At 43.6% G+C, this 23,403-nt stretch overlaps 1 protein-coding gene across 5 annotated transcripts in view; it reads right to left on the bottom strand.

Moving 5' to 3' along the window:
* PPP1R12B (protein phosphatase 1 regulatory subunit 12B) overlaps positions 1–23,403 on the bottom strand; it is a 158,440-nt gene that overhangs the window by 19,521 nt on the left and 115,516 nt on the right. For 4 of the 5 annotated variants that reach the window (XM_065402540.1, XM_065402538.1, XM_065402537.1 and 1 more), the window contains one exon: positions 265–281. In XM_065402540.1, the coding sequence (XP_065258612.1) occupies positions 265–281 (17 nt within the window). Of the gene's footprint in view, positions 1–264; positions 282–16,959; positions 17,062–23,403 lie in introns of those variants that run through there. The other variant, XM_065402541.1, reaches the window with a different exon arrangement.

Below are 23,403 nucleotides of genomic sequence, written 5' to 3' on the forward strand. Positions count from 1 at the left end.
AATCGATGCCGGATCGATCCCGGAAGTGCTCGCCGTCGACGCCGGTACTCCTGCTCCGCGAGAGGAGTATGCAGAGTTGACGGGGGAGCCTGCCTGCCGCATGAGGACCAGTGGTAAGTTCGAACTAAGATAGTTCGACTTCAGCTACATGAATAACGTAGCTGAAGTTGCGTATCTTAGTTCGAAGTGGGGGGTTAGTGTGGACCAGCCCAAATATACCATTTATACCTGTTAATTAGAAAGTGTGAATGGTAAAGCTCTTACCTGGAAAGTCTTTCATGCTAAAGGAAGAGGGAGACAAAAGAAAACAGGATTAGCAAGTGAGACACCATTAACACGTCAACTCAAGAATTGCAGCTACAGCACTTAGGATCTACTTTCCAACTCTGAAAGCAAGCCCCAAGAACACTGTTATAAGCTTTTTCCCATTTATCCAAACTGTATTATCTCACGTATCCAAACCACAAATCTCTGATCTTTTCCCATAACCTCTCAATTGCTATGACTTCACTGCAGCATTTCAAGTTTCAACCTATCTGAAGGCACTGGGCAAAATCCAAGTTTCCAAAATCATAACATTGTAGATGACTGTCAGGGAGGAAAGTGGAGTCGGATAGGAGTGTGCGTGTGTCTGTCTGTAACAAGTGAGATTCCTTTACATGGAGATAGTTCTAAGTCCGTTGGCTGTATGTTAAACTTCCTCCATCTAGTTCACATTAGGCTGACTTAAATTCTGTCTCTACCAAGACCAATGATAGCTTACGTTTTACATATCCTTAAATGCAAGCCTAAAATATCCATTAGTGAAGACTGCTACCGTGTGTGCACTGCACCCAAAATCTCATTCATGGAAGGGACATTTGTCATGAAAGGAATAATTCATTGGTTGTCAGATCTCCCTTAGATTCACAACAAATGTACACGTGCTCCTCTCTAAATGAACGCATGCCTTCTAACCCTGATGGAAGAAGCGTCCATTGAGCGAGATAGATGAGAACAGCATGGGAAAGTATGACAAAGACAACCCTCTCTCCATCCCCCTGCGTATTTGTGTTAGACTCTGAAAAATCTGCAAATTGGTATTGTTTTCAAGGCTGAACATCTCCAACCTAAAGCAAACTTCCAGCAGAAGGAATGTTCTATTCAGAAGTTACTCAAGAATGCTGAGGGGACACAGCAGTACCTGAGCATAGTGAAACTTTGGGGGACCCTGGCTGCAGAGCACCAGGCAAGATGATTTGGAATTTTTGGTGCAGAGTGTATTTCCCTGCGAGTTCAACCAACCTCCAAATCACCCCTGCAGTTCTATTCTTAGCACTGCATCTGCTGCAGCCCACTTGTGCTCTTAAACCAAAGACAATCTGAGCCAACCTATACATAAAATAAATCAGAGCATAGTTTGGCTTGGCACAACAATCTGCTACAGAGGTTAGCTGCGGTAAGCCACACTTGCTAAAAAGAGTCTTCTGGGTTGGAATGTTCTCCATTACATACAAGTGCAGAAGTCAAACAGTAGTGGCATAGATGATACAGCATATACCATCACAAGTACGGTCCCCACACGTCCTTCCATCATCTCTGTAACCCTTCTGTTTATTTTATAGACATTTATTTAAATTTTAATTTATAGAATCCAATGCCAACTGGACCACAATTTTCCCTGTTTTGAACCTTGTGTTAGTTTTGTCACCTCTAAAATGGGTGTAAAATGCTACTATATCACAGTATTAATGCTTTACATCCACTGCACTAGTGCAAGTGACAGCACAAAGCAGCAGAGAAGTGGGCCCTGTTTTAATCCCATGCCCCCCCCCCTTCCCAGTTAATTCTCCTTTGTTGGACTTGAGTTAATCAAATACGCTGTAAAATTTAATGCCAAAAGCCTCACTTGAGTGGATAACTTGTTGCCCATTTTCAAGAGGTGAGATCTGAAGCCTTTAAGGGTGTCATGGGCTAAGACCCAGGATTTAGCTTGAAGTTGCCTCTCAAACTAGGGTTGCCAACCCTTCAGGATTGTCCTGGAGTCTCCATGAATTAAAGATGAATTTTTAATTAAAGATTAGGTCATGAGATGAAATCTCCAGGAATACGTCCAATCAAAATTGGCAACCCTATCTCAAACTGCTTGATAGTGAAAAGTCCACCTAGGCTTCAAAACTAGGCTTGCAGTCTTGTTAGCCCAGGGGTGGCCAACCTGAGCCTGAGAAGGAGCCAGAATTTACCAATGTACATTGCCAAAGAGCCACAGTAATACATCAGCAGCCCCTCATCAATCAGCTCCCCCTCCCCCCAGCGCCTCCCACCCACCGGCAGCCCCGCTGATCAGCGCCCCCCCCCCCCACACCTCCTGATCAGCTGTTTCGTGGCGTGCAGGAGGCTCTGGGGGAGGTAGAGGGGAAGAGCGAGGGCACGGCAGGTTCAGGGGATGGGGCGGGAAGGGGTGGAATGGGGACAGGGCCTGTGGCAGAGCCAGGGGTTGAGCAGTGAGCACCCCCCAGCACATTGGAAAGTTGTCGCCTGTAGCTCCAGCCCCGGAATCGGTGCCTATACAAGGAGCCGCATATGGCTCCGGAGCCACAGGTTGGCCACCCCTGCGTTAGAGTGTTCAGCATCTCTATCAATGTCTGAAATCCAGGAGCTTCTCCATGTTCATGGAGAAATACACAGCAAATGGTTCTATATACTCTCCTTGGCTATAATATTCTTATGAGCAGGCAGGGTGAAAAAAAACCCCTAAAAATCCTGCTTACAGAAACTGAGCAAGAACAGAGCAACTGGGAGAAGCACGACATCATTCTGTCAACTTTCAGCAGCATGAGGCCTGCATCCAGTTTAACTCAAGTACAACCTTAAGGTGTATCAGAAGCTTGTGTGCACTGCCACATTTGCTTGTACTTAAATATTCTTCATAATTTAATCTCACGTTTCTATAGCAACAGAGAAGGATTCCAAAGTGCTTTGCAAACAAAAATGCTGTTCAAAGAGTACACAGGGACCACTTCATTACACAGCCACCTCTGGAGTGAAACCTGGCAAGTGTTTAGCTGTACAAAGCAACTCTACATAACAGTTCAAGGCTGGGGGAGCGAACAGTGAAACTGCATTTGATAAGTGAACAGAAATTGCTTTGTTGGTTGAGTTCACCAGCAATGGAAAAAAGCTGCCATCAATTAGCTCTGTCTTCTTTCTACAGTTATAGCTGATGGATCCCTTGTGTTACACTCAGACAATACTTTGGGCACCCTTGTTTAGGGCCAACTGCTAACTCTTGAAGTAGCTCTGCCACAAAAGTTTGAGGGGAAGATTTTCAAAAGAGACAAATTACAATTAGGCACCTAACTGCTATTTATACTTATGAAAGTCTTCCCCTTAGCGTGTCTGCTGTTAGGGAAATGAGCAGAAAAGCTAACCACTAACTCCATGTAGGCAGTTGTGTGGCCCCATCATCATAGTTAGGGCCCTACCAATTTCATGTCCGTGAAAAACGCGACACGGGCCATGAAATAAGCCCTTCCCCGTGAAATCCGATGTCCCCTTGTTCAGGACGGACAGAACTTGTCCATCCCCTGCACAGCTGCTCAGGGTGGGAGGTGGTGGTGGGCGGACGGACTAGACCCACCTCCGGGTGCCTCCCCCTGCTGCAGGATGCTCTGGGACTGGGCAGCAGCCCCAGAAGTTCCTACAGCTGGAAGAGGCTTGTGGAGTTGGATCCAATCTTCCCTGTGCTGCTGGGAGCGCTCCAGCAAAGGGGGCTCCTAGCTGCTAGTCGGGGCAGGGCTGGGGCGGGGCGGGGCAGGGCTTGCTCTTTCCCTGCAGGGCTGCTCTTGGGCATCTCTCTGTCTACAGATAGCTCTGCACCCCCTCCTCCCCACTCTGTCCAGTTCTGAAGGCAGCACAGAAGCTGACCCCCCTACACAGGTTTGCGACCCCCACAATCTCCTTTTGGTTCAGGACCCCCACGGTTACAACACTGTGAAATTTCAGATTTAAACATCTGCAAACGTGAAATTTACCAATTTTCAAATCCTATGGCCGTGAAATTGTCCATAATGGACCATGAATTTGATAGGACCCTAACCATAGCATTTGGGTACCTCACCAACATTACTTTGTTCTGACGGCCAGCAAGATAAGGAAAGTTTGTTCTTCCCCATTGTACAGGTGGCGAACTAAGGCACAGAGGGTCTTCGGCAGCACTTCAGAGGCGGGGGTCCGCTCCGCGTCTTCCGCGGCACTGAAGGACCCCCCCGCCCTGTGAACCTAAGGCGCGGGGCCTGATTACGGGGAATCGGCCTAAAGCCGGCCCTGGATGAGAGGACATTTTAAAACACACCTCAGTGATTCAGGAGACTGTCCCATTTTCAAAGGTGTCAGAGCACTTGGGGGCCCATATCCCTCTGATCTTCCGAGAAACTTTGGCTCCTAAACTGCTTGAGCTGTCTTTGGCAGAGCTGGGAACTGAACACAGCTCTGACCTTCTGTTCACTGCCTTAACCACAAGGCTACGCTTCGGCATGTGCCTTATTTTTCTAAGAGCCTTTGGTTGGGGCAGCTGTAATTAAGAGGCCTTGCAGGGAGTTAAGTTAAGGAGGAAAACCTCCACATTTTACTGGCATCTCAAACTGTGATGTTTACCTTGAGTAGCTTTCCCGCTTCTGTCCTTACTGCCTGACACAACAAAGCCTTCTTGCTCTTTTGTAAGAGGCTCTAGTAAAACTTGCTTCTTAAAACAAAGTATCTCACTTCAGCACAAAAGTCAGACAGCTACCCAATGTCTTCTGGCTCCATCTTCTCCATTCCACAGGGCAGAGGAATTAGGGGGTGATTAACAACGCTCTTGTTGAAAAGGATTCAAGTGTTTTACAGACCAATATGCTAATCCCTTTCAGTGACAGCTTTTCTTACAGTGGCAACCGGTCATGGAAATAATCCACTTAATTTGAAGCTTTGCAGCTATTACATCAGGACTGTTTATGTTCTGTAACAGCATTGAGAAAGTCCTCAAATAACAGGTCTCTTTTCCTGGAGGGCAATGTGGGGGGAAAAGGGGAAACCGTTTTGAATTGGGGAGGGAGGGGGAAATCGCATGGTCACCTTATGAAAAGCAAAATGTGGTCACTTTGTTCACAAACCAGGGAAGTCTCTCTCAGGCAGCAGGGAGAGAGACTGAATGAGATTGGGGGGGTGGGGAGAGACTAAAAGCTACTGACCGAAAGAGGGAGAAAAGAGACAAGAGCATTGTGTCATCCCAGCTCTACTCCCTTCCATGAGAGCATCAGGCAGCATCCTTTCAGGCATGGCACTTCTTACTTCATTAGGGCCAAAATTACTGCTGGGAAGGACACTGCAGGGCAGCCCAACAGGCATTTAGGAACTGACAAGAAAGGAACAGCCAAACAGCCCCCTCAGTGGTTATTTTAAAAACATCTTTATACCACAACTTACAAAGCCAAGGCTGCCTGACGCTTTTCTCGATGGGTGGGTCTGGGTGCACACTTAATCTGTGTGGCTATGTCTTGTTAAATTAATCCAATTTATTATAAGAAATTCATAATTTACAGGAAATCGTTGGATTTCACATTTGTACCCCAGACTGCAGCTCTGCAGAAAGCTTAGCATCTTTCCCAAGGTCCATCATCTTCTTGTGTCCTTCCACCCACAATCATAGTTTTTTTCCCATACCGGGCACATGATATGGCCCGGTCTGTGGCCCTGGAGAGGTCTTCCATTATGTATGGCTCCTCCAGGAGCTAGCTGACCAGCAGATGGTCCATGGCTGTGTTTCACCACAGTCCCATGTCTGGGTCATTGATAGCCCTATTTGTGCACAGTGACTTTTGAATGGCCATCTCTTATATGGAGGTGCTTTAAACAACATCTCCAGGTCAACCAATCCTTCCCTGCACCTGTCGGAAGGCATTCGACAACACTGATGTGCCTTTTGACATCCTCAGCGAGTATTTCTATCTGCGTGTGCCCCATTTCCAGTCACGTGGCCATCAGTGATTTTCTAAGAGACTGCACTGGAGCTAGAAAGTGTGGGTTATTTCAGGCAGCTAACTGCCACGTAGCAAATGTCTGGTACCTTCGACTTGATGCAGTCATTCTATTTTGCTTGTGACTGATCTGCTGATATCTGGCAGAACAATTCTGGCAAGCGCATAGAGGCTGTTCACGTCTGGCTTTAGACATCCTGTGATGTAACGACAGCTGTCATTCAGAACAGGGCCCAGCTTCTTTGCATGAGCCAATCTTTCCCACATGGGACGTGCGTATTTGGCCGTTGAATAGCAAAGTGCAAGTGTGGCGGCTCTTAATGTTGCTGGGTTAGCTCCCCATTTTGAATTTGCAAGTATGTTATTCCCAAGGTCTGAAAGCCTTGGACGCTTTCCCTCAGCCTATTTATAGTCCAGCAGAGTGATCCAGTTCAAGTAATATTTTGAGAGAAAGATCATTAAGTTCCAAGTTTGTCCAAACCTGGAGGAACCTGCACTATAACCCTACTGTAATTAAAAGTTGCAAAACGTTTTCCCTCATAAAACCATGCTTACAATTGATCACAGGCTTTTGGGTGTGTATGGGAGGGAAGGAATCACTTTTGAGACTGACATTTTCAATGGTTGGTCTTTGTCCAAAGGCCAATTTTGTGTGTGTGAAAGTTTCAGAGGAAAAGTTTCACATAATTTTAAGATAGTGGAAGAAAATAAATTTTCCCCCATTGTGGAAAAAAAGGTCGAGCATAAATTTTGGAGTGGGCTCTAGCCAAAGGAGCTCAACTGTGAAAATCTGTCTGAACATAATCCTCACGGAGGCAGCTTTGAAGCTAACAAAGCGATGAGTATTTTAAAACTGATGATCGAGAACTTACAGTAGATACTTTAAGTTTTCAGTTGCGCATTTCAGGAGACACACACCAGGGATGACTTGGGAAAGAGTAAGCCTCGGGGCAAATTAAGAGGCAAAAGCTAGGCCAGTGTCATTTGTTCAAAGACAGACATCCAGATGTACTAGTCAGCACCCCAAAACGGAGGCAGCTTCTTAAAAGAACTCAGCTCCCAACATGCCCAGTTCTTTTGAAAATCTGGCCCAATTGTGGGCAGTGAGCTCGTCTGAAATTCTGGCCAAAACTGCATGGGACAACTGTTTTACCTACCAACGCTTCTCCCTCCACCAGTTTTCCCTTTGAAAAAGTTGTAGGAAAAATGCAAAAAAATTGACAGCAACAATGAAGTTGCATATTTAAACATTATTTTTAAAAGTCAAAATGCAAGTGTTACAGGTCCTGGAGCATTAACTCAGCCTCACTGCACACATGATACATGAGCAGTGGAGTGTGGTGTGTGCTTCAGAGACCTAGTCCCTGCCCCAAAGAATTGAAAATCTAAATTCATACATGACAAGTAGCATCCTGTACCATAGTACAATGAGAGAGTTACTCAGTAAGACATGTACATACAAGTGTGGTATTTTCCATTCCTGTTTTTTGTTAAATGGATACCGTACATTATGCTATGTTAAAAGTATGCCCAGGAGTGCAATGCAGCTGTAACTATCAGAACCTGAACTGTCCTTTTTCTTGGCCATTAATACTGCATTTTTAGACACTATATTGTCCGTTTTGTCCACTTCATTCCATTTTCCTCAGGCCTTGCTGAAGTTTAACTAGAAACAATTGCAGCCTTACAAGTTCAAGCTGTGAGATCATACATCTCACAAGTCAAAGAGGGCCCGGTTGGGGCAGTATTCAGATAGGAGACCAATGAAAACCAAGGAGCTGTGCTGGTGATACGGATGGCGATATGCTTCCCGAGTCGGTATTAAACCAATGTGCCGGCATTTCTTCAGGAAGCACTGAGCCCTAGAAGGTGCAGTCTTTTAAAGAGGTGAAACCAGAGCACAGTGAAAAGGAGAACATATTGGCACACACTCAAGTTTCTGGTAAGCCCTGGTGCTTGCCCTCTTCCCCTGTCGAGTTAAGATGTGAAACCACTATGGGTCACATACAAAGGAACTACTCAAAGCATCAAACCCTGGGGTCAGGTAGCAGCAGCACCACCACCATGTTCAAGCACAGTGCAGAGGATGCATTATATTGTTCTTCAGCAACCTGTCTAGCCAATCCAGAAAGGGTACTAATGAGGTCCAGTGGGAATCTCATCCAGACGAGATTGATTGGTTGGCAGAACATAGGGCCTCTGAGGTGCTGGTGCTAAGGAACCAAGGAGGCAAACAGAGCAGTATTAGTTGTCCTAATATTGCTCTGAACTTTCCCACATGAAGCTATTTCTCTCCAACCCTCCCTGCCCCAGGATATTTCATTGGGCTTACTCTGTTCCCATTTCTAATTAAAAAGCAGAGCTAGGTATTGGCAGTTTATTAGTTTGGATAGCAACGAGATTGAAAAGAGCCCGGGATGCCATATGGTTTTGATTTTAGAAATGTGTTCGGATTATGGAACACTGGAGACTTCCTTTAAAAAACTCAAAAGCTTTTACAGCTATTAGAAGTTCAGTAAAGTATAATTAAAACCAACCTCCTTATAGAAGGCTTAAGATAAAATGCAGCCCTAAAAGGCAGTGCCAGAAGGGGCTCAACCTTTTCTCTTGCCAAAACAGAAATTGGCCTAATTGCCTTCAATTGCATTCTTCTGTGGCCAAGATCTGACCCTGCGAGGATGGGGAAAAAAATCTAATATTTACATTTCTTCCAAAGACAATACATGGGTCAGGAACATTTTATGCTGTATCATCTCTAACTCATCAAGCTTGGGAAAATCTGGGCTATTCTGGGATGTTTTACACGGGACTTGTTTTACTGTATTTTGTCATAGTGTCTGACAAATATCCATGATAAAATGACAGGTTTCAGAGTAGCAGCCGTGTTAGTCTGTATCCGCAAAAATAACAGGAGTACTTGTGGCACCTTAGAGACTAACAAATTTATTAGAGCATAAGCTTTCGTGGGCTACAACCCAGATAAGCATCCGAAGAAGTGGGTTGTAGCCCACGAAAGCTTATGCTCTAATAAATTTGTTAGTCTCTAAGGTGCCACAAGTACTCCTGTTATTTTTGCATGATAAAATGACTATCCATTAACGAGATCCTGGAGCACAGCTCAAGCCACACCCCCTTCGTCACCTTTCCCAATGAAAAGGCCACGTTTTATGCACCGCCTGTAGTTTAAGCTTCTGTTGCCAAGTATCCGCTCATGAGCCTCATGAGTTTGGGTTTTAAAACAACTTGGAGCGCACAGACTTTAAGGTCTCAAGGGACCATCATGATCATCTGGTCCGACCTCCTGCACATTGCAAGCCACAGAGCCTCACCCACCACTCCTGTAATGGACCCCTCACCTCTGGCTGAGTTACTCAAATCATGGGTTAAAGACTTCAAGTTACAGAGAATCTACCACTTACATTAACAAAAAACAAAAGTCACCTGCTTTTAGGGGCATTTCCCTCTTCCCGCATGTGCATAACACCCAAAGAGTTAGGAGGCATTGTTTGTCAAGACGACAACACATACACACACACAACACCTTTCACCTTGTCTATGCCCGCTTCCCACTCCCAAGATTTTATACAGTTGCTATCACTGGTGCAGGACCTCTGGTAGGACGGTGGTAAAAAATGACAGCTACCACTGGTGCCTTGTTCAGACTAGATCTCTCTCTCACCATTACTACCATAAGAGGAGCTGCACTAGTAGTAGCTTTGAGGACAGAAGACATTACTGTATTGTAGGTTCTCACACCCCTATTCATGCATATATAGATCGGACAAGTATATGATTCAGTCTAATGCCTCTTACCCCAAGGATTTCTTTGGAATTACATATGTTACTCAAGAACTGAAGAGTGCGGTCTTAGAATATATATTCTATAACAATTCTATAACAGTACAACAAGGACATCCATTCTTAAAGGAATGCCCTACTGGCGTAGAGTACTTGATAATGCTTCTTGAAGTTATTGTATCTCTGGAAAAACAAGCCTCCTGACATGATAGCTACATACTTCTGGAGCTTCCTGTAAGATAGGGCTGAAAAAGAACACAGCTTGCCTTCCAATTTTAGGTATGTGTGAGTGCAAGTGTTACAAGTCCTGTGCATGTGATTAATAACCCCGTAAAACCAAACCACCCCCAAACCCCAATAAACCTGATGCAAAGTATGTTTTCCCAACTATAAATCAGCAGGCTTAGCTTCATAAAAGCTGCTCTTATTGGAGCACATTAGATGATCATCCAAGAATAAACAGTGGCTTCAGAGACTAGCTGAACAGCTTAGACAATTAAACGTGCTATCCTTGTTGTAAATCAGAAACTAATACATACTACTATAATTCTGAGTGACAACTGTGTGTGATTAGTGCGCTGCTCCAATCCCAAACTGGGCCTAAAATTCAACAGTAATACTACAGTTTGCATGACTGCCAGTCCTACCCTCAGTTCCCAGCCTCTTCTCTTGCACGGCCCTTTGGCTTTACAACAGCTGAACTTCATTATCACAAACCCACAGGGATAAAAGTCTGCATGTAAAATGTCAAGCTGGACTGTATTTTAATTTAGTAAAGGCCACAATTCAGAAACCTGGTTTTGTGGCTGTTAATTTTTCTTCCCCCCACCCCCCACCCTTTTTTTTTTTGAAGGCAGATCAGATTTTATTGGTGAAAAAATTAATTTTGCAGAGAAGCGATACGATCTTAGCCACAACCCTCCAGACTTGCAGCTTCAAGAGGAAATAAAAAGCAGGCACCCAAGTGACACAGGAGAGGGAAGGCTTTTTGCATCTAAATTTCACAAGGTCATAGGTTTGTAAGACTGTTGCTTCTTCTCTGCTCCCCTCCCCTTCAAACACCACGTCTGGGCTTTTCCACGTTTTAGTATGGGGGATTTAAATACACCTTTATGGCACTTGGAAACTGGCCAGAATTCAAGTTCGGTAGTTTTAGTGGGCAGCTAAGCTAATTAAGGACAGTATTTATGTCTGGAATTGGAGTTAAAAATTGGACAAAATAAAATGCAATAGCAACTTATGAATTTGTGGCATTCAAAAGCAATCTTACTTTTACAATCTGTTTTACGAGTGAAAAATTGATAAAATACATATACTTATCACTGAAATGTGTGGACATGCAGTGAAGATGCAACTGATGCACATTGCACCGTGTTACTTTGTTTAGGGACTACTATACAATATGGAGGTTGGAGGAGTCTCCTGATTGGGGTAACAGGAACGGAAACAAACTCTTTTGCTTCTCTCTAGGTGGTGAGCATGAAAGCTAAATGGCCAGTTTATATGCAAGCTGCTTGACAGCTAAAACTGAACCACCAGGCTCTTCAGCAGCAAATATCGGCGGTAAAAATGGTAGCAGGTCAAATGGAGAATTTTAAAAATCAGAGACAGGATGCTGGGTTCCACTCTGCGACCAGTCACTGACTACGGTAGCAAAGCCAGCTTCTGAACATGCTAACTTTTACACCAGACTAGAATTCTGCCTATTAGATTTTGCTCATTTGTATAAAACTCTTCATCTGAAAGTCTCCCATTATTCCTTCCTTGCTCTCACCAATAAGGGGTAAGGGAACATCATAGTGGCAATTCAAGTGATAGATGGATTACAGGTAGCTAGAAGGCGAGTACAATCCATTTCCAGATGCAGCCAAGTTATACATGAAAAGTCAGATGGAAAAGCTAGTGCAGTGCTCAGGAATCGGAAAAGTGACTAAATGTGAAGCAATTCCTTACTCAGCCATTTAAGCAGCAGCTTTGTTGGGGAGCAGCAGAATTGGAATTGAGCAATGTTCACTGGTGTACAGGAACAAAGATACATACACCAAGGAAGAAGAGTTTTGTTTTATGTTAAAATAAGTGAATAGCTTCAATCTATGGCTAGTCTGTTCCTTGTGGCTGTCTGTTTCTAGACTTTCACTCCAGGACCTCTGGCCCCAAAAAAGCACCCCTTTATACCCTGATGGAGCTAACTGGATCCATCAGCATGACTTGACAGTATTCACATCAAAACCCAATACTGGGACTTAGCACCAGCATCTAAGGTGACTCAGAGGAGCCCTGCAAATCTACATCTGTTATCAGTCTCCATACAGGCTGACAAAAGGTACTTGTTTCATGGTACACATTCAAATAAGATGAGTCTCTACGAACCAGCTGTTGCTCTCACATGCAGTGCTGGATTCTTTAATTGTGCCCACCACATCATGTTGTATCTTAGATTTGGTCTTTTGAGTATCTTGGAACAGTTCAGGCTGCAGGTTCTTAGTGCAAAACAGGAACATATTTATATAGTTTGTACATCTTCTGTGCAATGCACCCTCTAATTATGAGATAGTGTTCTGACTGGCTAAATGTCCCTAAGAAAGGATATCCATAAACTCGTCTCCTAGACCAGAGATAAGCCAACCAGGATGCAGAAAAGCAACACTGACCAAGTTAGTTCTCTATAAAGACTACAGGTTACTGTATTTGATGCTTAACAGGATAACTGGAGATAGCATATAAGCTATTGCCCTCTAATCAGTCAGCACTCCAGGAGTAAAATGTCAGGAGACCATTTATTTTTTATCTAGTTCCAATTTATCGCAATTAGAGTAATCCAACAAGCCATTTAGCAGAGAACCCAGAGAGAATATTTTCTCTAGGAATATTTACATAACGTAGCCTTTTCTATAATTCATTTGCAGTTAAGAAACCAGTCAAGTGACACTTAAGTAGTTTTACGTAATTTAAGAATAAACCTGTTACCATTCATATCTGAAACAGGATTAAAAAAATTGTCACATGAATAAAAACCCTCACAAATCAAACAGTGCAAAGGGACTGTCAGATCTGTTTGTACTCAAAACTATTCCAAGGCTGTAATCCAATCAAACATTTCTACCAAAGTCTGAGTGCACAAGGAAAGTGCTCCTGGATTGGAAGTGACAACTCTGGTTTTGATTGCATATCCACACAAATAAGATTTTATGCTGTTACTCATGTTTTAACATCTAAGAGATGCTGCTCTTGTCTTTGTGCAACACGTTTGCAGACTGAGTCGTTAACAAGTCCATGCACTAGCCGTTCTCCTTTTAAGACCTGGGTTAGAGTCTAGAATCACTTGTTCACATCACTAAGCCACCATGTAGCTTGGTGCACTTCAGTACACCCAGAAGCCTCTGCTCAAAAGAACTGCAGGGCTGAACTGGGAGAATTCTAGAGATATGAGTGGGAGCAAGTTGAGAGCCTTTGCCCTCTCCTCCCAACCAGATGCCACCATATTGAGAGTCTGAGATCAAGCATATGGCCCACTCACAGTGGAGACTGATCCTAACCAAGTTACTAGTGCACTCCCCACTGTGATAATACTTAGCATGCACATAGCACTTTAGATGGTCAAATGAGAAGTACACTGAAATCAGTGAGCATGGAAGAAAGTTGGAGCATCTTGAAATGTCATAATTAAGGCAGTGAAGATGAGAATTCTGCTGGACAGTTCAAGGACTAAGTGGCCAATATGGAGGACTATTCCAAGATCGGACAGGAAAAAGGAACCTGTACTGCGACTGGCAATCTGGGAAGTAACCAATATAGAGTACCTTATGGAGAAAGTATAGCAAAAAGACAGCACAGATTAATGCTAGTCAGGGAAAGTACCACATGATTCAATGAGGGGCACAAACATAACTGATGGATTTAAAGTCACTGAGCTAATGACATGCTTTTTCACAGCCAGTCTTGAACAAGAGGTATGGACCATTAGAAAGTAATGAGGACCTTATAAATGAAAATAGCTATTGATAAGAACAGGTAAGGAAATACCTGAAAAAGCTGAATATACCCAAGTCAGCAGTTTGGGAGGATATGCATCCCTGGGCATTGAAAGACTTGGCTAACCGGTAATTATTTCGGGGGGGGGGGGGGGGAAATCACAGAAGCAGGTACCAGGGAGTTGGAAGACATGCTTAACTCTATGACAAAAAGAGCTGGGCCATTTGGCCTTCAAACAGCATATTGGGGACTTTTAAAAGACTTTACATTAGACTGCCAACATTTTAAGCCCCAACCCTTTCCAACCTTGCCTGTCTTGCTCTGAGCAGGTTTTCCACATGCATAATATACAGCTCCTTGATATTGTGGAGTTACCTAACACTGAAGTAACCTACTAGAGCTCTCCTGGAACAAACTCTTGTCAGTGATGGTGCAAATACTTTATATGAAGAAGGTTCTGTTGGGGGAGAAGGAATCTGGTACAAAGTTTCCCCATGAAGAAGCTGCCACACAATTCCCACTATTATTTCATTGGAAGCTTTGGACTGTTATGCCAACTGGATGTTAATTTAGATCACCAAAACCTGAATTAAAGTAAAACCAACTAGTTAATTTTCTTTTGGCAAGCTGGGACATTGAAGTGAGCTGTGGTTACTCTAGAAGGTTTGATAGGATTTGTTTGGCTACTCCCACTCCAACACTGTTGTGAACCGTCTTAGTATGAAACAAAAAATAAAACATTTCAGGATTACTTGTCCTTGAACGACACTGATGTGCCTAGGGAATTAGGACGATGGATGATCTTGCATACCATAACACAGTGTGCTGACATAGAGGTCAGCTGAGAATTAAGTGTTGGGATTCATCCTGAATTACCTCTACAGTCTTTTCAGTAACTGCAGTGATGCTCTGTGTTTTGCAGTACAGTATGTTCTGCTTCTTATTATTTGTAAAAGTTTATAATGAAGCAATGTGATCCCACGTCTCTGTTTTGTGATTAGGAGAGGTCTTCCAAATTAAGGGTGAAAAGACAACTTGGGTGACACGGTACCATAATTCAAAAGGAGAGACCACAGAATCTTGGATGAACATAAAGCCAACTATGTATGGGTGTTGATAAATTCACGTTTCAAATGTCATTAGCTATAAGGCCTTAAGATTAGACAAACCGAGGGGATCATGCAGTGCTCCCTGCTGTATTAAGATTATCAACAATTTTGTTTTCAAGTCTGGGAGTGGTACTGGGAGAAATAGCTAACCGACTTGGCCTACTTTGGGTAAGTCCAACTTGTTTGGGGCTGTTACGCTTCATCTGAAACCTCTTCAGTAATTAACCATTGACATCCATTACAGGAACGAGACAAAGTTACTTCTGACTGTCCTACACTGAACTGTAATAATGCTGGTGTACTTGCAGTCTGAAATCTTTGCACTGTTAAAGTATCCCAGTGCTCTACCAGGAACAGTGGCCTCACTAGTGCTATGAGAGCATTTCTCCCCTCATACAAATCCTCTCATTAGTGTTACAATCCCAAGTGAGCACTCTTCTGGGGAAAGCGACTCTAGATCAGAGACTGAGCCACCTGTCAGACTCATAGACTATCAGGGTTGGAAAGGACCTCAGGTGGTCATCTAGTCCCACCCCCTGCTCAAAGCAGGACCAATCCCTAACTCGGTTCCGTGATCTGCAGCTGAGCCACCCAAAGAGGCTGTGCTCCTGTTCATGGTTACTCCAGATAAAACAAGGAGTTCCTAATCATTCTGCATCTTAGGGGTTAGGTAGCCAGAGGTAGCTCAAGTGAGTGTCTGTGACCACAGCAATGACAGCTGCAGCCAGATGTGCATGTCATATGCTTCCCAGCACAAATGGTTGAGGAGGAGAGAATGAGTCAGCTTGGGTCTGAGAAAATGTGGACATTGACCTTCTCTAATAAGTGGATGACTGGAGTATTTAAACATTCGTTTCAGTCTCCAGTTTAGAACAAAAATTAAAGGCTCTCCACCCACTATTTCCCCTCTTTGCCAATTGATCAAATTACTGTGCAGATGCAGAAATTGAACATTTAAAAAAAGATCCATTCAGTTTCACGCAGCTTTGGAGGAAGATAGATACTCCCTGAGCTCCCAAACTAGCTCTCTGGCTTTGGCAATAAGCATCTAGAAGCTCCCAGTAGATGCAGTAATAGAACCGACTGCCAGTGCTGGAGACCGACTCCCAGCACTACAGGATTAAATTTAACTGCCAGGGGCGAGCAGCAGCCGGAGAGCATACAGCTAAAGATTTATAGTGTCAATGACCATTTCCCATAAGGAAATAGTGGTTTAAATGGCCTTTCCCATCTTTCTGAAGAGGATATTATGTCATTAAAATGTAAAGAGACAAGTGCATATTAGTCTTCTGTGACCACTTCAGGCTACCTAGAGATTCGTTTCACCTCTTCAGCCAAAGTTTTCCTGCTGGACTACGGTATGCATAAAATCTCTAGACCAAGGGCATGCTGCCTACCTAACAACGTGGGCCCCTGGAGAGTATTTTTCACACAACTCCAAAGCCCCTAGCAATGTGATTGTAAACATATTATTAAAAGCTGTCAGAGGGGTCATCTCCAAACGCAGCGATTTGAAGGAATGGGACAATGCAAAATTACAGCCACCTCCACCTAGTCATCTCTGCCAAGAGGCTATTGTCAAAGTTTTTGAAAATGACTCAGGTACGTCCCACTTCACAGGGCTGCTGAGGCTGAGCCCAGTTGCACGGCAAACTTCAGTGCATTTGTAAGATTTAAGTGCACATGAAAAAACAAAGTGTAGTTTAACAAGCTGTTCAGGTTTTGCCTCATTTCCACTTCAAACACTTTTTGCTAGCAAAGCTTTCAGCCATTTAATGTACAAGGGTTTGTGCCCACTGCAAAGAAACAGAAAGCAAACGCAGAGATAGGGTGACAAAGATTCTCTAATCATTCAGCCAAGTAACTACCGCATGGGGACTGCGGAAAATACCTTTTTACAGGGTTCAAACCTGCTGCTACACAGGAGTTTTCCTGAGTTTATTTCATACTGTCACCCTGTGCAGAGAAGCAAACCATGTACTTGGGTCTCCCACTACAAGAGGACAGACTGACTTCATTCATCTCTGGCTATAACCAGCGCTGAAGAGGTCACAATGGAATACAGTAATGAAAACGCTGCTTACTCTGAGCGTCTTTGCAATCGGGGAGGGAGACGACGGGGGAGAGTCAGACTGAGACTTCCTGTTTCGGGTGAACTCCTTGCTCCTGGTGTACAAGGAAGACATGGTCCCTCCGAGGCAGGAGGGGGATAGTAGCACCTCTGCAAGCAGCAATGAAGTCCAAGTCTTCACTTTCCTTCCGCTACGTGCTGCTGGGTAGCTCCTTCTCCCGAGTCAGATCAAACAAATTTCATCATTAACACAGTTATGGTAATTTTAAAAAGCCTGCTGTTTGCAGTGTGATACTTTTAGGCATCAGAGTGTAGCTTTATAGTAAACGCTGCCCCACAATGCTTCTTCCTGTTCAAGTTGAAGGGAAAGTGTTAAGGAATACCTGCGTTACAGTCCGGGGTGTTGCAGCACCGCCCTCAGAATCAAGGCCTGTTTTAAGGTCTTCCACAAAAGGATGTTTCCTATGGATCACCCAAAGCCAGAATATTACTGAAGACCTCCAATAACTGCAGTAGGCAGAATTCCTCCAGTCCTACAAGGGTTCTGAAGCCAGAGGAATAGCTAGTTTTATCCAAATAGGAAGCTTTTGCAAGAAACCTGTTTCACTCCACAGCACTGCTGATAGCTCTCTGCTGTAGCAGCAGAGCAGAGCTGCATGATTTAAGAGAAACAAAACTGTATAAATCAGGAACGAGCACTGTTTCCGAAAGGGGCAGTCCAGATGAAGTTGTGTTTTGTTCCGTCCTCCTTGTTACAGAAGCCTTTACACACACACACACACACACACACACACACACACACACACTCTCTCTCTCTCTCTCTCTCCATTCCAAATCCTTACTTGTTCAACAAAGAATGCTGGAGGGAGGCCAAAGCCAAAGATTCACTTTCAACTTGGGATCCAGGCTGCCACTTGTAGGAAGAAGAAAACATGCAAACTCCCATGGCGAAGAGAGCTCAGAGCTGGAGGTCACACAAATTCATAACACTATGCAAGATCTAAATTCCAAGCTACTATTTTGCAGCTGGCTAGGTCAAAGGCTGCTTACTTAGGAAGATACGGTAACAGAACAACATTTCAGGCTACCATTAGACAGAATGCAGGCTTACACCGAGCACAACATTTGGAGGACAAGTGGGTTTTTTTAAAAGCCTGGTTAGAGCTATGAGCAGGCAAAGCTGAGCCTGTCTGATGTGCTGCCATTCAAACAGGCGCTTTTTTTCCCCCTGTCTTTTTTTCCCCTTTTTTCTTTTCTTTTTTTTTTTTTTATAAAGGTGTGTAGCTGGACAGCCCCTCTGCCTGGATTTTTTTTTAACCTCCAAACTCATGCACCCTGCCCTGCACCCTGCCAGTCGGCTTGTCAATTCTGGATACAGCCTTTATTGCACAAACTGGCCTGTCAGGAAAGCGGTTTTGAATTTTCAGTGCTGGCAAATAAAGAAAAAAAACACTTTGCACATCTGAATAAATGCACTTGATAGGCCGAGCAAATGCCACCCAAATCCAAATCAAATAAGAATAAACGGTACATTTATTTGAACGACTGCACATGAAGCATGCCCGAGGTGCTCTGGGAGGGGATGCAAGCACTTTGGAGGACAGGATTAGAATTCAAAACAGACCCTGGCAAATTGGAGAATTGATCAACAAAATGAAATTAAATAAACACAAGTGGAAAGTATTTGCTTAGGAAGGAACAATCAAATGCACAACTACAAAATAGGGAACAACAGGCTAGCGGATAGTGTTGCTGGAAAAGATCTGGGGGTTACTGCACACCACAAACTGAATATCAGTCAGTGTGATGCAGTTACCAAAAAGGCTAATATTCTGGGGTGTATTAACAGGAGTGTTGCATGTGAGACGTGGGAGATAAACGGGTTGGGCCTCGGTTGAAGTACTGTGTCCAACTCTAGAGGCCACCCTTCAGGAAAGCTGTGGATAAACTGGAGAGTGTCCAGAGGAGTGCAACAAAAATGATAAGGTTTAGAAAACCTGCCCGATGCAGAAAGGTTATAAAAACTGGGCATGTTTAGTCTTGAGAAAAGAACACCGAGTGGGGATCTGATAAGAGTCTTCAAATGTGTTAAGGGTTGTTATAAGGAGAACAGGGATCAATTGTTCTCCATTCTGGCTAAAGGTAGGACACGAAGTAATCGGCTTAATTTGCAGCTAGGAACATTTAGGTTAGATATTAGGGAAAACTTTCTAACTATAACGATAATTAAGTATTGGAATAAGCTTCCAAGGGAGGCTGTGGAATTGACACCGTTGGAGGTTTTTAAGAACAGGTTGGACAAACATCTGTCAGGAATGGACTAGGAATAGTTGGTCCTGCCTCGGGACAGGGGGATGGTCTAGATGACCTCTTGAGATCCATTCCAGCCCTACATTTCTATGATCCTATCATTAAAGTCTTCTCATGTGTTAAGTAGGATCTCAGTCAAACAGCATGTGTTTGAGAATGTGTGATTTCCCAAGCTTCTAACCCTACAGTTGTGTTCCTTATTGGAAACACATTAGTCCAGGTATCAGTTTACTGGACTACTTCCATTTATCTAGCATTGATGAAGGAGCAGCACATTGCAACCAATGGATGGCGAACACCATAGGGCTTATTTACACTGACTTCTACTGAAGTCAGCTATTGACAGAGGTGGCTTTCTGCCTGTAGTTAACCTACTTGTGTGTGGTATCTTGTCCTACCACCTCTATGAGTAGTTTATCACAGAACATTTTACTATAAGTATAACAAGCATTTTTTCTTCCAGCACTTCCATATCTGCCTGTCAGTCTAATACTCCACCTTTTTAGCAAACTGCATGTCTGTGGAGTATAAATATTGCTAAAGTGTATATTTGGAGAATAGTGCTTAGAGAGAACGATACAGAACTTAGACATAGAAATTCTTCAGTCATTCATCATATGTACTGCCTTCACATGGGGGGTGGGGGAGGAATATAATTTCTGTAGTACCCTAAGAAGGAGAGAACAGTATCTGCTTGAGAGACTCATTCTCCACCCAATAAATGAAGCCATCTCAGTGACCAAGTTTACTTGGTAAGTGATTGTGTTGAAGGGACAGTCACCCATTTTACAGGCAAACCAAAGTGACAGCTAGTGGGAAAGCTTGGGAGTGGTCTCATGTATCCAGACAATACTCCCTCATTTTACAAGATGGGAAAGGAAGCTCAGAGATATTCGGTGACATGCCTTCAGTCACACTGAGTCTATGGCAGAACCAGGGACTGAACCCAGATCGCACAAGTCCCAGTCCAGTGCCTTAACCACGTGACCATCCTCCCCCACCTCAGTCCTGAATCAAACTCTGCCTTCTCTCACAGATGGCAATAGTGCTATTTCAGTTTTCTAAATGAATGGTCATAGAACTCTGACACATCTGTTTTTGTCTTACAAAGTCTTGCATTTTGAGGTTCCAAAACAGTATACAATGATTCAAATTAGCCTATCTTGTGTAGCAACCACAATGAGAGAGTGTCATAACAGCAACAAGTCTGAAGGAGTCCATGCTAGTCACCATGGTGGAGTTAAAGAACTCTGAATTACACTCTATTGTTTCTTCATTTCTCAACAGTATGTTGATACACTGCATAGGAACAATGCAGTGATTCATAACCATTCGTGGGCATATTGCTCTGGAGGGGGCAGGGAAAGCTCTGAATTCAGAGTTTAAGTGCAATACGGTGACTGGCAGTGACCTTCACAGCTTGATTATTAAAACCAAAGCAAACACTGAGTTCTGTGCTCTCTACATATGCCAATTAAAGTTAACTACTCATCTGGAATGCAAGTGAGGCTAGTACTGAAAAAGTGTAAATTGTTCATAGAATCATAGAATATCAGGGTTGGAAGGGATCTCAGGAGGTCATCTAGTCCAACCCTCTGCTCAAAGCAGGACCAATCTTCAACTAAATCATCCCAGCCAGGGCTCTGTCAAGCCTGACCTTAAAAACCTCTAAGGAAGGAGATTCCACCACCTCCCTAGGTAACCCATTCCAGTGCTTCACCCCCCCGGCCCCCAGTGAAAAAGTTTTTCCTAATATCTAACCTAAACCTCCCCCACTGCAACTTGAGACCATTACTCCTTGTTCTGTCATCTGCTACCACTGAGAACAGTCTAGATCCATCCTCTTTGGAACCCCCTTTCAGGTACACCTCTACCTCGATATAACGCTGTCCTCGGGAGCCAAAAAATCTTACTGCGTTATAGGTGAAACCGTGTTATATTGAACTTGCTTTGATCTGCCGGAGTGTGCAGCCCCCCCGGAGCACTGCTTTACTGCGTTATATCAGAATTCGTGTTATATCGGTTCGCGTTATATCAGGGTAGAGGTGTAGTTGAAAGCAGCTATCTAGTCCCCCCTCATTCTTCTCTTCTGCAGACTAAATAAGCCCAGTTCTCTCAGCCTCTCCTCATAAGTCATGTGCTCCAGCCCCCAATCATTTTTGTTGCCCTCCGCTGGACTCTTTCCAATTTTTCCACATCCTCCTTGTAGTGTGGGGCCCAAAACTGGACACAGTACTCCACATGAGGCCTCACCAATGTCAAATAGAGGGGAATGATCATGTCCCTCGATCTGCTGGCAATGCCCCTACTTATACAACCCAAAATGCCGTTAGCCTTCTTGGCAACAAGGGCACACTGTTGACTCATATCCAGCTTCTCATTCACTGTAACCCCTAGGTCCTTTTCTGCAGAACTGCTGCCTAGCCATTCGGTCCTAGACTGTAGCAGTGCATGGGATTCTTCCGTCCTAAGTGCAGGAATCCGCACTTGTCCTTGTTGAACCTCATCAGATTTCTTTTGGCCCAATCCTCTAATTTGTCTAGGTCCCTCTGTATCCTATCTCTACCCTCCAGCATATCTACCACTCCTCCCAGTTTAGTGTCATCTGCAAACTTGCTGAGGGTGCAGTCCACGCCATCCTCCAGATCATTAATGAAGATATTGAACAAAACCGACCCCAGGACCGACCCTTGCAGCACTCCGCTTGATACCAAAATAAAATAATAATAATAATAATAATAATAATAATTAATGGGGAAAGCATGATGAACTCTAATCCAACACCACAGTGTATCAGAAAGAGCAGGACGAAGCCCTTAGCCAAACAGAACAATTTAAATCTTTTAGCTATAACGCTTCCACCATAGATAATTTATTAAGACAAATACCCTTCCTAGGACATCAAGCCTTGAGCAAATTAGAAGTCTTCAAAGGATATGGAGCCAGCAGAAGAAATCTATTCTGGACAACAACCCTGCGAACTCTCTTCGCTGTAGATGGGATGGAAGCTGGAAACAGTTTGTAAGATGCTCCCACACAGCACACAGATTATCCAACTCCATAACACCCGTGAACACTGCTCATAGAAGAAAGAATTAGAAATCTACTAGTGAAACACTGAAAAGTAGGCAAGATTCAAAGAAAGACCAATGGCTTAGCATTTGTCCCATCTCTTCCAACCCACTACTTTGCCCTTCAGTTCCAGTTCCTACAGGCAACTAAAAGTTTACCACCTTCCCCTGGATGCTTGAAATACACACGAGCACTGAATATGCACCATCCAGTTTATTTTGGCACAGCCTAACCTACGACAAAACTATTTTTCAGCTGTTCCAGTAAAACCTGATGCTTCCATACTACAGCATATAATACAACAATCCCCTAAATCCCCGATTTTCGAGAGTTAATATTTTATTTATAGGGATTTCCATGTGGTGAGGAGGACTGCCCCAGAACAGATTTCAGAGAGTTATGTTTATTAACATGAAGCAAAAAGCTTCTGAGATCGGGCTACTACACTGAAGACAGCTTTGTGTATTACTTTGAGATCTCTGTAATGTCGCCCATTTCAAATTCTTACTTTTAGACTGATTTTCTTAATATTTAACTTGGCAGTTTTACCATTATTTCCTTGGGCTTAACTCCTCAAGCCATGTGCCTTTTCAGTAAGTTACATCAAGAGCCCTGCAGTCTTAGTAACTCCTATTTTCCCTTAACCATCCGATAAGGAGTTCTGGATGAAGAGAAAATTGTTTTAATATGGGGGTGAGGGCTGTGATCAGAAGGGATGAGTGGTGCAAAGAGAGTGGTTGTGGCAGGGAATATGCTACTTCATCTTTTAGTTTGGACCTACCATTAGATTGTTCTGCTTTGCTTCAAGAAATACAATAAGAGTGTCAACTAGTTCAACTGTACAACAGGCACCCAATAATCACGTCCATGGAATATAATTTAGATGTTTATTGCATTAAAAGGTAGGGCTGTCAAGAGATTAAAGAAATTAATCGCAATTAATTGAGCAATTAAAAAAAATCGTGATTAATTACGCGATTAATCGCGCTGTTGAATAGAATACCATTTAAATATTTTTGATGTTTTCTACATTTTCAAATATATTGATTTCAATTACAACACAATACAACGTGTA

Source organism: Emys orbicularis, chromosome 4, assembly GCF_028017835.1.
Source record: "Emys orbicularis isolate rEmyOrb1 chromosome 4, rEmyOrb1.hap1, whole genome shotgun sequence".
Taxonomy (NCBI): Eukaryota; Metazoa; Chordata; order Testudines; family Emydidae; genus Emys; species Emys orbicularis.